General features: G+C 40.5%; 1 protein-coding gene across 3 annotated transcripts in view; it reads left to right on the plus strand.

Annotated features, from left to right (window-relative positions):
• Positions 1 to 4900: 4900 nt before the first annotated feature.
• sgcz (sarcoglycan zeta) overlaps positions 4901 to 14029 on the plus strand; it is a 539914-nt gene continuing 530785 nt past the window's right edge. Inside the window, exons 1-2 of one of the 3 annotated variants that reach the window (XM_014016646.1) lie at positions 4901 to 5131; positions 5401 to 5737. In XM_014016646.1, coding sequence (XP_013872100.1) covers positions 5699 to 5737 — 39 coding nt within the window. In that variant the 5' untranslated portion in view covers positions 4901 to 5131; positions 5401 to 5698. Of the gene's footprint in view, positions 5132 to 5183; positions 5738 to 14029 lie in introns of those variants that run through there. The other 2 variants (XM_014016647.1, XM_014016645.1) reach the window with 2 other exon arrangements.

A 14029-nucleotide genomic window follows, 5' to 3' on the forward strand; every position in this document is an offset into this window, starting at 1 on the left:
ACCCCCAACCGACCACCCCCCAGGCCCCGGCAGCCACCCCAGTCAGCGGGCTAACCACAGCAACCCGGAGCCCGAAAGTATGCTTTCACATCCTTCACTTACAGCTTTATTACAAGAGTGATCATAATCTTATGAGATAGTTATATAGTTTACATTTGCCCATTGCTGTACGTCAGTTGTTGACTTGTAAATTAAACAGCAAAGCTGTCAGTAAAATAGTAATGTATCACCTTCAAGGAAATCTTTAAGCACAATTAAAGATACGAGCTAGAACTTGATGCCAGCGTCACTGATTTCCTTCGTTACGGACGAATGGATAGCATTTCTATGTCCCTCTGCCATGGGGGGACAAAAAGTGTGATTCAGTGAGCAGAAAAGCTGCATTTTGCATTAAAGACAAAGAAAGCTTTCCACCTACAGATTCATTTTAGGAGAGAATAGTGGGACACAAGGAAAGACAGCAAATCTTACTAACCTCATCTGCTGTCACTGCACAACCACATCATTGTTTGTTTTATGGATGAGAAGATAAACTTTCATTCAAGCAGACTTTGCCGTACGTGTCAAGCAAAAATGCCTTGTAAAGATCAGCAAAAATGAAATGCAGAAAAATATAAAACACTTATTATTTCACGTTATTCTCAACAATTCAGAAATTGCCTGTGGTAGCTAGAGGCACAAACGAAAGAGGGGGGAAAATATGGATTATGTCATTGTCAACTAGCTCACCACCAAGTGTCCACATCTGAGGTCAAACGCTTCCTTGTTAAAAAATAACATGCACCAAGCAAAAGATTAATTGCTTGACTGCACAAAATGCATAGAAATGAAGCAGGTAGTGGTGAAAGTGGCAGGCAGGAATGAACAGAAAAGCGGTTCAGGAATCAAGGTATTAAAAGGGAACCAAACTATAAGAAATAGGGGTGGTGGTAATAAGAAAGAAAAGACTCAGACTAACAAGAAGAGGAGCAGTGAGTAAATCATTCCCTAAAAAAACTGTAAAGAATTGTTTCAGTGTTATGTTCAGCCCATGGCTCAAATAGTATGTGCATGTATATATGAGTGTATGAAACAAAGAAAGATAGGTTACAATAAGAAAGAGAAAAAAAAAACATTTGTATGAGTTTGCTTGTTGAGTGCGTTATCAAGTTTGGCAGCACAAATGTATAAATGGATGGATCACTACCCCAGGCAACTCCATGAAGTTCCATTCAGACCTTTTGCTCTTCAAACTTTTAAAACTTCGTATTACTGGAAAGCATATTGACTTGAATTCATTTCACTGAAAACGATAAAAAAAACCCTCTCTGTTTAGAGGAAGGGTGTCCAATTCTAGTCCTCGAGGGCTGCTTTCTTGCATGTGTTACCTTGCAAACACCACTGAATTACCTCTTCAAGTTCTGCAGAAGCCATTTAATCATCCATTCATTCAAATTGTTTGCGTTAGAGCAGAGAAACTTCTAAGAAATGCAGGATGGTGGCCCTCTAGGACAGTTTGGACACTCCTGGATTAGAGCAATTGTTTATGGATGTTTTTAGTGACCTGTCCAGAGTGCACCCTTCCTCCTGCCTAATGGCAGCTGGGATGTGCTCCAGCTTCCCCAAACCCAAAGCCATCCATCCATCCATCCATTCATCCATCCATCCACCATTTGCCACGTGATCCCTAATCGGAACCGATTAGGGATCCCTAATCGGATGCCACAAGGTGTCATCTTTTATATTCCCTCGGTTACAAAAAAAATCTGTTGAATAATTCGGTGGTCGCTCACTGACATCTGCCTCGTATCAAACACACATACAAAAGACTGAATTACCTAATTTTAGCAATCCTGCCATTACAAAATCGCTGTTTCACGTCATCTTCATCCATCCATCCATCCATCCATCCATTTTCTGTACMCRYTTCTTCCTTTTCAGGGTTGCGTGGGTCACTGGTGCCCATATCCAGCAGTCACAGTGCGAGGGGCGGGGTACACCCTGGACAGGTAGCAAGTCCATCACAGGCGTCATCTTTAATAGGTGATAAATTTGTTTGTTGATTAATCCTGCGGTCCGCCTTCCCGGCTCTGCTCTAACACTACCTCCCTTGGCAGCTCAGAGGGGCATCAGAGTAGGGTTGGGCAATATTGGTTGGGGTATTTAGCCGATAATGATTAATTTGATGATTAATCCGCTGGAGTCCCTGGACACCCTTATGTCCTAGTCACATGACCAAACTGTGTCAAAATTACAGACTTCAGGCTATACACCAAATTTTACATCGTGTTGCTAAATAAATAACAGGACTTTTTTTTCTAATGTTTGTCACATTTGAAGCAGAAAGGAGCACCAGACGGACTGACTGGAGATCTCTCCAGTCAGTCTGCCTGGTGGCATTAATCGTATTGTTAAATGCCAAAAAAATAATAATTTATTAATGTTTTTCTGATGATTAATTGCACACTATACGATTATGCCCAACCCTACGTCAGAGGGCTCACATCTGCCCTCCTCGCTGCTTTGGTGCTTTTTCTAAATGATCCAAGAAGGATAGGACTGGCGTCCGTCCCGGACAGAGTGGTGGAGAAAGTACTCAAACACTGTACTTAAGTAAAAGTACAAGATAAACAGACAAGAATGTACTCTAGTAAAAGTAAAAGTACCACACTAACATTTTACTTGAGTAAAAGTAAGTAAGTACTTGCTTTTAAAAAATACTTAAAGTATTAAAAGTAAAAGTACTTGCTTAATGTATTCCCTAATGGTCTACAATAAGTGTGCCTACTGTATGTATATTTTAATACATCAATGGTGCAATTTTAGTGAACAATGCTGCAGATAATGCATAGTTTTATGTTGTGACACTGTTCACACTTTGTGATTCAGTGCATCATCACATATTGTGACAACAGCTGCAGAAATTGTAAATTCACCAACAACCTCCTCTATCAAATCTCAACAAGTCATTTTTTTGAACCAGTAAAATAAGGCCATGAATGGCACATTTCCTTCATGGTGGAAACCATTGTGGGCATGCTGCTGCTCTGCGTTTTTATGAAGGAGGGTGTAATGGTACTTTCCTGCTTTGTTCAATGGACCAATTACAGCAATTCCCCCTCTCGCCACTGATTATTTTCTAACAAAAAAAATCAAATAAATCACAAATAAAATAAAATAAAATAAAATAAAAAATAAATTGACATGACATGAATGTACTTAGAAAGTACAGATACTTAATGTAAAATGTAGTGGAATAAAAGTCAAAAGTACCCATGATGAAATCTATTTAAGTAAAGTACAATACATGAAAAATGTATTTAAGCACAGCAAGAAAGTACTTGTACTTAGTTACAACCCACCACTGTGTGAATGAGGCTACAGGTAGGGGCTGCTGGATGATGAACCATAGGCTAACGCTCTGCTTGCTTTACTCCTTTTTTATTTTTTGAGTAGAGGTCGTTCCACTTCATCTGTAAACCTTTTTTCTTGTTTTCTTCTTTTGCACAGGTATTCCTGGTCCTCCTGTGCTTTTATATTTCCGTGTTTCTGTCCTCTCAACATTCAACCACTCAAAAACAGAAGGATGCTCTAAATTAGACTGATTCTGCTGTTCTGCTGTCCTTCCTTGCCATCAAATGCATGTTCAAAACAAAGGAAGGAATCGAAGTACTTTTTCTATGATATAGACTGCATTTAATACAAAATAGTATTTATTATATTTGTGTGAGAAGATAAGAGCTGGGGTTTTCAGGAAGAACCAAAGAGCCCGGCACCACCAGAGTTGTGGTGCACCCACGCTGGCAGTAACAGGACAACAAAATGATGAGCAGAAAATTTGAGAAGGTGCAGTAATCGTCCACTGGGGTGTAACTAAGTGTGTGGAGTCTACAACCTGGCAGCCCGACCAGGCTTATTACAAGTTCAGCATAAGTCAGTGTTGGATTTCAGAAACAATAAAGTTGGGAAAGGCCAACATAAGATTCTGCTTTCGTTTTTGCATAATAAACACACTGTCTTACATGAAAATATACTGTACATAACCGTTCTCTCCTCTCTGTTTTCCCTTCCTCATTGCTCATTTTTTTTGCTTCCTTCCACCCCATTGCTTGTTTTTCATCTGCAGCTTTCTTCCTCTGGTAACCTCTCATCCCCTTTTCACCACTCTTTCCAATCTGTTGTTTCTCATCTTCTCTACCTTATGTGTCTCACCCCCTTCTGTTTTCCTCACTTTTTATCCCGGGCACCTTTTTCACGCGCACATTTTTCAAATGTCGTGTTAAAGCTAATGAAAAAATAAAAAAAGGCCTGATGGTCGGCAGGCGGCGACACTTTATTCTGCAGCAGAATGAGAAGGACGGTTTGCAGCAGGAATAAAAAAGAAAGTTTGGCTGTTCGATCAAATCTGCTCCATCTTCTTCTGTTTCTAAATATTAGAGCTTGATCACGGTTCAGGAGGCACCCTGCGCAACTTTGTTGCCTCTGTAAAATATTTCTAAAAAAACAAAAAAACAAAAGTTGCCTATGTCGCTCGTGCGCGCGCTTGCATGCGCACGCGGGCAGCATAGACTTTCTGCAACAGCCCCCTCTCCTCTCCTACAGTCCCTGCATTTAAATCTCCCTCTTGACATCAGTGGCAAAGCAGCAGTGTCGATTCATCTACTTGATTAGAGCGCGCACCCCCCCCCCCTCCCAGCCTCTCACACACGTACGCGCGCGCACTTACACACACACGGGGATGTCAGTCATTGAAAATAATATACAGCAACCTTCCTTTCCTCACTTCTCAGGCAGCTCTCCTCTCTTCAGCATTTCTCCCAGCCCACCCCCCCCCATCTCTCTCTCGCTCTCTCCCTTCTTCCTTCTCCCACCTCCACCCGCCTCATCCCTCTCTTCCCCATCTCTTTCTGGCGGGGCGGGAGCTGATATCTCTGGCGGTTTGCCGCATGGAAGTCGCCCAGGCTATAGGCTGACGATCACCTTTCTCATCCGGACGTTTTCTCTCCGTTTTCACCCCCCCCACCCCACCCCCCTGTAAGAGCAAGACACGCAGCATCTCTGTTTCCTTTCTCCTTGGATATATAACAGCACCTATCCGTTGTTGGACCGAAAGGGAGAGCCTGAATCTCGGCTTCATTCCAGCAGAGAGAGAGTGAGTGTGTGCGAGAGAGAGAGAGAGAGAGAGAGAGAGAGAGAGAGAGAGAGAGAGAGNGAGAGAGAGAGAGAGAGAGAGAGAGAGAGAGAGAGAGAGAGAGAGAGAGAGATGTTTCTCACTCAGATATAACAATCTGATGATCGTCAAGTGCGCAAAAGCCGCTGCGTGAAGCATTACGCACGGCGAGTTGGCTTTACTTTGTATTTATTATTTTCTTTCTTTTCTTTTTTTTTTCTTCCTAAACCCATCTCCTCCTGAACGGACAGACCTGGGGGTCGGATGTGTGGAGGGACTTCCATGGTGTGGAGTCTTGATTTTACCCAGCGACCCACCGGGAGGCTCGGAACCGAGCAAATCCGTCGCCCTGCTGGAATATTAACAACCCTAATCCTGACAGCAACCCAGGGGGTGGGTGGTGGTGGAGGGGGAGATGCTGCTGCAGCAGAGTTTGGGACTCTAGAGAGCTCTCCAACTTTTCTAAAAGGAGGCTTTTCGCTTCTAATCCATTTCCCCCTTACCGCCTGTGGGACTCCTGTTTGATTTGCAGGCTCCTCGACGTCAGTCATGGACCGGTCCACGTCTCTGGACATCGAAGCGCTCAAGGTAAGACGCTCACAGGCTGGAGGCGCCAAACTGCTCCTGCAGAGTGAGTGTCAGAGCCCCCTGAGGATGGGTGGCATGTTAGCTGACCTGATGGGGTGACGGATAGGTTATCTCTGGTGACTGGTTGGATTCATCCGCAGCTGAGTGAGTGATGGTGAAGCTGGTGAAGCTGGCTGGGTCTGGATGGATGACTATTTATTTGGCTTTTTGAACAGCTGGGAGGGAAATTTGACTCCGAACGCCACCAGGCAACCTTTGCTGCTCTGGTTCTTTGCCAAGCACATGTCTTGTAATGTTGGTTAAAGAAAGACTGGCAGGGTCTGCGCTTTTCTTTCATTGGTGACTTGTAGGCATTAGTGGGATCCTCTGTAAGCTGAGCGATTTGCTCGGCTGGGCTCTACTCTGCTGCAAAACATCTCGTAGAGCGATTGTCAGGAGACAAATACAAATTCTGCCTGTGTGTTGGTCTGCTCTTGAGAGTGAGTGTACAGTGGAAGAACTGGGTCGCTACTATAGCTCCTCTCTTCCGGCTGTTTGGATCCTTATCCGTCAACCATGTCCTGTCGACATACTGAATTCAATCCCCCCAGCAACAACAACAACAACAACAACAATAATAAATAAAATAAGACAGGTCTAACATCTTATAAGTCAAGATTATCTTTGAAGTGAGCCACGTGTTTTGGAAGCCTTCAGAATCTAGGATGCAAACTAAGGGGAAAATACCTATTTTCTGCATAATACTGTATTAGTTTAAACCGCATTTTAAAGAAATGAGCAAATCCTTGAAAATCCCCAGAGGTTCAACATGTCAAGCTGCATTTTATGTGACCACGTTTTTTCTGAAAGAGGGGACATTGACGTTGCGCTGACGCAGAGCTTAAAATTGACTTTGACTTCGGTGGCTGGTCAGAGGTGTCAAAAGATGGAAATTGGCATTCTGATTTAAAAGAATGACCTTAACTCTTGGCCGATGAACTTGACCCGCATGGTGCAAATGCTGAGGTCTGTTTTGTGAATTCTGCTGCGGAAAGTTTGATTATCGTAAAAGGAAATCGAAAGCTCGTAGTCAAATAGCTTATATAAGCAATAAATGTCAGAATCACTGAAATTAGCTTCAGCCAAAACATTCGTATGGCTTTCTGGTGTGTTTTGAGCAAATGTTATGTTTCAAATGTAGTTAGGATAGGAGTGACCCAAAGAAATACAACTGAAAAATTCTCCTGTAGTACAAGAAAAGCTCCATTGAGATTATAAAAATATGCTGGTGGTCTCAGTGTTATACCTATAAATTATAGTAATAAAACTGCCCCTTTTCATTATTATGCTTTGTTGTTGTTGTTGTTGTTGTTGTTGTTTTTGCAACACAAAGAAAGTTGTGTTTTCTACAACATATTGTTCAATAAAAAAACTAAAGTATGTTTAGTTTTTATTATTTTCTTTCTGCCGTCCATACGGCATTTTATTAATTGCAGAAAACAGAGTTTTAAAAAGTCAAGTGTGACAGGCAATCATGTATTGCTCAGACAATAAATCAATGGCTCATTTGAATTCCAGGTGCCAGGCATCATAATGAAAACTGGGCCCTGAGTAAATCCCCAGATGCAGTTGAATCTTCTAAATCACAGCTCAGTTCAGCCCAGTTTCAATATAAATAAATGGAAAATCCATTTGTCACTGGTACAGGAAAAAATAAATCCCAGATAAAAGAAAAGCAAACAAACTTGCAAAGATATCCAAATTAGAAAAAAAAGTGTGTTCTGGTAAAGTAAAGCATATTTAAATCTGCCATGTCTTTCACAAAGCATCATTGAGTTGAAAAAAAATACTGACATTTTTGGCTGTGAGATCTTAAAAAGACACCACTTCCCAATGTCTCCAAAAGTAAAAGAGCAACACTTTTGTTGGCTGGCTTGCTTCCCATTACTTGACCCCCCCAAGTGAGAGCACTTGATAGTCTGTAATCAAATTCCAATCTTGGCAATATTTGTGCATCACCCAGCCCATTAGAACTAAAAGATTTCCAGTCTCTACTGGTAGTCCATCTCTCCATCCATCTGCCGGTTGTTTTCTGAGGACCTGGTGTCATATCCTTGGCTGAAGTGATAATCCCTTAAGGTTCGAGTGCATCGGTAGCTGGCACTCTAAAGCAAACACACAGTGTCGTCCAGTGTTCTCTGTTTGTAGTGAGGGTCAGGGGTGTGTGTGTGGGGGCTTGTTTGGGTGGGTGTGGACATGTTTATCTGTAATGGTTTTGAACCAATAATTTACAACCCACTACTTTAAAAAGTCTTCCCGATATAGCCAACTGTGTGTGTGAGAGAGAGAGAGAGAGCAAGCGGGAGTGTGAGTGAGTGTGTACGCATATTTGCAAGCCAGCTAGACTTTAAGGCTTTTAAAAAAATGAAGTCCCTTCCTTTCTCTTATTTATATATCTGTCAGGCGTTTGAGTGTCTCAAGTGTGGGTCTCAAAGGACATGCCTAAAAATGAAAAGCACTTGGACGTCATTTAGACTTTTGGAAGGCACTGGCCAAATATCATTTGTTAATTCATGTCTGTTTGCCTGGATTTGATGAAAGACCTCAGTGCTTGTAAATCAGGGCAGGTTTCAATATCAACAGAGCAGTTTTAAGTGCTATTGATTTTTAGTAATAGCTGCACTATAAATTATATGCAGTATAATACAGGCGGTCGGATGAATTTGATCCTCCAGATCAAAGGCTTGTAACAGTGCATTTGTTGAGAGAGAGAGAGTAAAAAAAACTAGTTTAACTTTTGTTGTGTTGTAGAATAAATTTCAACATGCAGCATAATGACTCGGTTATACCACACAGCAAGAAGGTCCTGGGTTCGACCCCCAGTTCGGACCTGGGGTCTTTCTGTGCAAAGTTTGGATTCTCACCTCATGATTGCATAGGTTTATGACTTCTGTTTCCTCCTGCAAACCAAAAATGTGTATAATAGTTTGCCTTAAAATCCAGGCCTCGCTTGAAAAAGAGATCTGGGATCTCAATGGGATTTGCCTGGTTAAACAACAGTAAAATAAAAATAAACATTAAAAAGAGAGGAACAAATGAAGAAAATCATGTGACTTAACCAAAAAAAAAGGGCATGCAAATACAGGATGTGTTCAAACTTCATTGTGGCTGTTAAACTTATTGCAGAAAAAAAGCTTCAATTATAATTTTAGACAACAAAAGTACAAATAAATAAATAAATAAATCCAACAGCAGAAGTCTTACATAATGTACAGCAATGAGAGCATTGCTTCAGTCAGTCATGGTGAAGAAACGATGAATTGAAAGGCAAAGCTCTCAACCGTCTGTCTACATTCCAACCTTGGATATGAATTGTGGATCATGACCGAAAGAATGAGACCCCAGATACAAGCAGCAGAAGTGGGCTTCCTTTAGAGTGTGGTTGGGATCAGCTCAAATAGGGTAAGGAGCTCCATCATCTGTGGAGAGCTCAGAGTAAAGCCGCTGCTCCTCCACATCGAAAGGAGTTAGTTGAGGTGTTTCAGGCATGTCTCACTGGTAGGAGGACTCATTGGAGGGATTATGGATCCTCTCTTGCCTGGCCTGGGAATACCTTGGGGTCACCCAGGACAAGCATGAAAGTACTGCTGGGCAGTGGGATGTCTGGGTTTCTCTCCTGGACCTGTTGCCTCCGCGACCCGACCACAAATAAGCAGAAAAAGATGGCGATGGCAAAGTCCTACATAATCATTGGCTAGCTCATTGTGTTTTGAGTTTAGAAGCAGTAAATAGGTTCCTTTAACACTGTGCAGTGCTATAAGCAATGTGATGTAGTGATGACTTGTGGTCTACGTGACCCCCGCCTCAGAATTTAAAAGCCGAAACAACAAAACGTTGTTATTACAATTTGGACCAGGTTTTTATTAGTCAGTGTCGGCCACGTTTAAAATAAAATCTGTCAGTTGTTGTTTAATGAAAAATAACAACATATTGAATGATATGACTGTGATGGACTTGCGACCTGTCCATGGTGTACCCAAGGTGTACCCCGCCCCTCGCATTGTGATTGCTGGATATGGGCACCAGTGACCCCCGCGACCCTGAAAGGAAGAAGTGGGTATAGATATTAGATGGATGGATGAACATGATAAAAAATGGGGTTATGATTTGGCCATCGACTGCCCTGATTTCTAAAGACTGGCATCGGCCAAAGAAAAAATTCAAACCGATCAACCTCCAACAACAACTTTGCATTTAGCTGAAAAATAGGATTGCTGAAATGAGGTAACTTGTCATGTTTTCAAAGTAGTAGCGCTCCATGTCAATGCAGCTGATTTCTGCTCCTTGCCTCCTTTGGTTCTGCGATGCTTGCTGTATTTCTGAGCTCACATGTATGCAGACATGGTTGGCTTAGTTAGGACTTTATATATCATCAGAGGCAGCTGAAGACACAGATTACTCTTTCAGCCATTTTGTGGAACTGTTTCGTGAAAGTGCCCAGATTTAGTGAGAACGAACAAGCATTTTTAGAGAGGGATGTTTTCCCACCATGGTGGCGTTCTTTCATTCGACTCCATTTGGTAACCACCCAGCGAAGTCACAGTTTTGCATTTCTGGCCACTGAGCAGCTCAGTCTGAGCAATTGGGGGTTCAGTGCCTTATCCAAGGGCACTTCAAAAGTAGCTGCTGAGGGAAGAGAGAACATTATTCATTCATTTAAGCAAGCCAGCCCCCAAGCATGCTTCTCTAACCTTCAGGCAAGTGCAATTTGTCATCTATGTATCATCAGGTCTGCTAAACTATGGTACAAGCTTAAAAAAACACACACACACACACATAAAGTGATGACTTCATTTATTCCAATGAGAAATACACTGTAATGTGCTGACAGCCATGTTTGTTAAGGCTGTCATTGTGTCATCGGCACAATTTGAAAAGTAGCTGACTTGTTTGGGCCAAATAAACGTTATTCTTAATAAACTGGAAAACTCCCAAACATTATCATGCATGCACATTTCATTTTTGAATCTATAACAGATATGCTGTGGTGCATCAGGCTAAATGAGTGCTGCACTGAATTAAAGTCAAAGTTTTTTTCCTGGATGCCAAATGATAGTATTGATATTTGCGTGGCAATTTGTCTACATTGCAGTTTTTCAGCCTGTGGGATGGGACCACACATTGCTGACAGGTCAATATTATTTGTCCAATGCCTATGTTTGTCTTATTTATGGAAAATTAATATGATTCACTGAGAAAATAGTGCTGTGGCCTATTGTAAAGTCGTGTCAGTTCAAGGTAACTTATTAAGAAAACTTGAATTATGATGCTGATAATTGACTAAGTGGTTTGCCAATAGCTGACGAGATGTTATCACAAACTGACGTGATGACGAGTGTTACACTTATCAAGCTTCAGAAACAGTTAATATATATTCTAAGGCTTTATTTACTGATACTTTTAAACTTCAATAAATGCTATGCAGAATATATTGAGTGTGCATTCAATGAATAGATGCACTATGAGTGTTAGGAAAACTTGACATTTATGCTGATTATCATATTTTTTACAGCCCCATGGGGCATTGTGTAAAACATAAATAAAAACAGAATACATTTGCAAATCCTTATTTTCAGGTGAATACACTACAAAGACAAGAAATTTAATGTTAAAGCAGTTTTGCAAATATTCATTTGTTTTGAATCTGATGACTGTAAGATGTTCCACTCACAGTTCAACCAATCAGTCAACTGACCAACCAACCAACCAAAGATATATATTTTTTCTCATAAACCCGGGGGTGGTAGTGGTAGGGGGCAGCAGAAATAGTTTACATTGATGGATTTACATCAATTACATTGATGGATTTGCTAAAAGATACTGAAAACATCAGATCTAAACAATTTGCAGTTGCACTTTTTTAAAACGTAAAACTTATAATTCTAATGTCCACAGTCTCTCTGTACATTCGACTGTGAGATTTCTCTGAACTTCTTTATGTTTTTATACTGTTTGGATTTTTTTTTACACCCATTCAAATAAACACAGTATTACACATGGCTCTGGGCATGAGGACACAGTACAGAATCTGCCATGTGCAGTAGTCAGCTTTACAGTTAATTGCCTTTTCTTACAAATGACCGCTTCCATTACACAATGGGGTGTGTTTGTTCACATTCAATTGTATGTGTTTTTTAGTTTTAAGAACAGACACTATTAATTAAAATATGTGTATACTTGGAATAATGTGTTGTGTTCATGTGTTCATTCCTGTGTGCTCTCCTCAAGTAGCAGTGTTTAAAGGTTAAATAGCTATAGGGCTTCTGGTGACCTTTTAAATGTTAACTTCCAATTTTTGAACTCTCTGTGAATATGTAATAATCTCTGTGAGAATATTTATGTTTTCTAAACAGCGGTGCCAAGTAATTTAATATGTTGAACTACCTCACCTTAGTATTACTTGAGGTTGTATTTGCTATTCTTTTTGTTCTCATGTAAAGTGAAAGGTATAAGTGTCCCTTTTGCAGTGACTGAAGACACATTTTACCAGTTTTACTGTGAACAAAGATACAGACTGACGTGTATTGCCAGTATAATTTTTAATCATAGTTGTACAACAGATAAAAGTACAAATTAACAGTGGTGATAATCTGGTTAACAGGATGCATTGATAATTAACATTCTGCTTGATGACTATTTGTTTTTAATTTTCTATTGCCTTTTAACAAGATCAAATAAGCCTGACTTCAATTTCAGTATATAATTTACATCCAGACACTACTTTCTGAGAATTTTAATAAATGCCATAGCATTAATCTACTGACTATACAAGCATGTGTTAATCTGAATTACCTTTAGTTTAGAAAATAAAAAAAATACATAATTCCATGACATTAAAAAATCTGACATAATTTAGATTTCATTTGTGGCATAAACATTTGGTCCATGCATATAAAAGGACTATCATATTGGAGCAAAACAACCACAAACCTGTGACACTGGAGTTTGGGGTTGAATAAAATAATTTAATGTGAATGAATGTAAAACTAAAGAATCCGTCAAAAATTTTATTTGAAATGGAAAACTAACTAAGCTCCAAGTTTCTTGTGAGTCAATTCTTAAGTGGAAAAAAAACTTGCTTCACAGCAAATCCCTCTAAATAAAAATTTGTGCACCTGGTGCATCTGAGGTCATGTGTTAGGCTAGTTAGAAGGTAATCTAGAATAGGTTAGATTAAATTAGTTTACTAATTAGAAAGAAAAAAATCAAACATCTAGTTTTTTCACAGCTTTTTCTGATTACTGATAGACATGAACAGTATGAGGCTGTTTTTTGCAACAACAAACTATATTGGTAGAAGTGCTTGGCTGTTTCTCTGCAGTACCTTCTTCATAAATGTGCACTGAACATTTACTGCAACACAGTCCTTAACCCAGACCCAGGTCTAACCATATAGACATAACCCTAACCATCTGGGTTCACTACACTGAAAATGCTTTAAAGCCTAAACCGAATAGATGGATGACTCTGTCTTACAGGACCCTTTAAGGACTGGGGCAGTAAAATAAAAACTAGTAATATAGACAAAACAGTGACACCCCCCTTTTGTGATCAACGACTGATGTCTTGTGATATGTTTTACCATTTTCAGTTATCCTATAGCAGGGGTGTCCAATCCTAGTACTTGAGGGCTGCTGTCCTGAATGTTTTACTTGTTTCCCTACTCCATCACCTGATTCATTAATTGAATTACCTCTTCATGTTCTGCAGAAGGATCTTGTTGCCTTGTCTTTTTTTTTAACCTTCATTAGTCTACCTTTACGGATTCCAGGGGGCCAAGTCAAAGTTAATGAGCTTTTTTGCTAAATAGGGCAGATTAATTAAATTGTTTATTTTAAGGTTGCGGGCACTGTGTCTCACAGAGGCCAATTGCTGTCAGTGGGCTTTCACAAGCAAATGGTGTTACAAACTAAGAACCCCTCTGCATAAAATTACATGGTGGGCACCGGCTAGATTCGAGTGTAATTTACTCAAGCATCCGAAATGTTTCAGGGACAAACAGGGCATACTCAGAGTGACAAATACTGATATGGAAGTCTTTTTTCTGACCCACAGGGAAGAAATTATTGACACGAGAGTTGTGTAGATTCACTTCTGCAGAGCAGATACCTGGGGAAGCAAAGGGAGAGTGGAATGCAGAGGTGCTTTGAAAGCTGGGAGAAAACATGATGGAGTTGAACTTGGCTCTGGGGAGGCTCCAGGGTCCACATCACTACACTGTTGTAATAATTACACACACACACACACACACAC

This window comes from Austrofundulus limnaeus, unplaced genomic scaffold (genome assembly GCF_001266775.1).
Source record: "Austrofundulus limnaeus strain Quisiro unplaced genomic scaffold, Austrofundulus_limnaeus-1.0 Scaffold149, whole genome shotgun sequence".
Classification (NCBI taxonomy): Eukaryota; Metazoa; Chordata; class Actinopteri; order Cyprinodontiformes; family Rivulidae; genus Austrofundulus; species Austrofundulus limnaeus.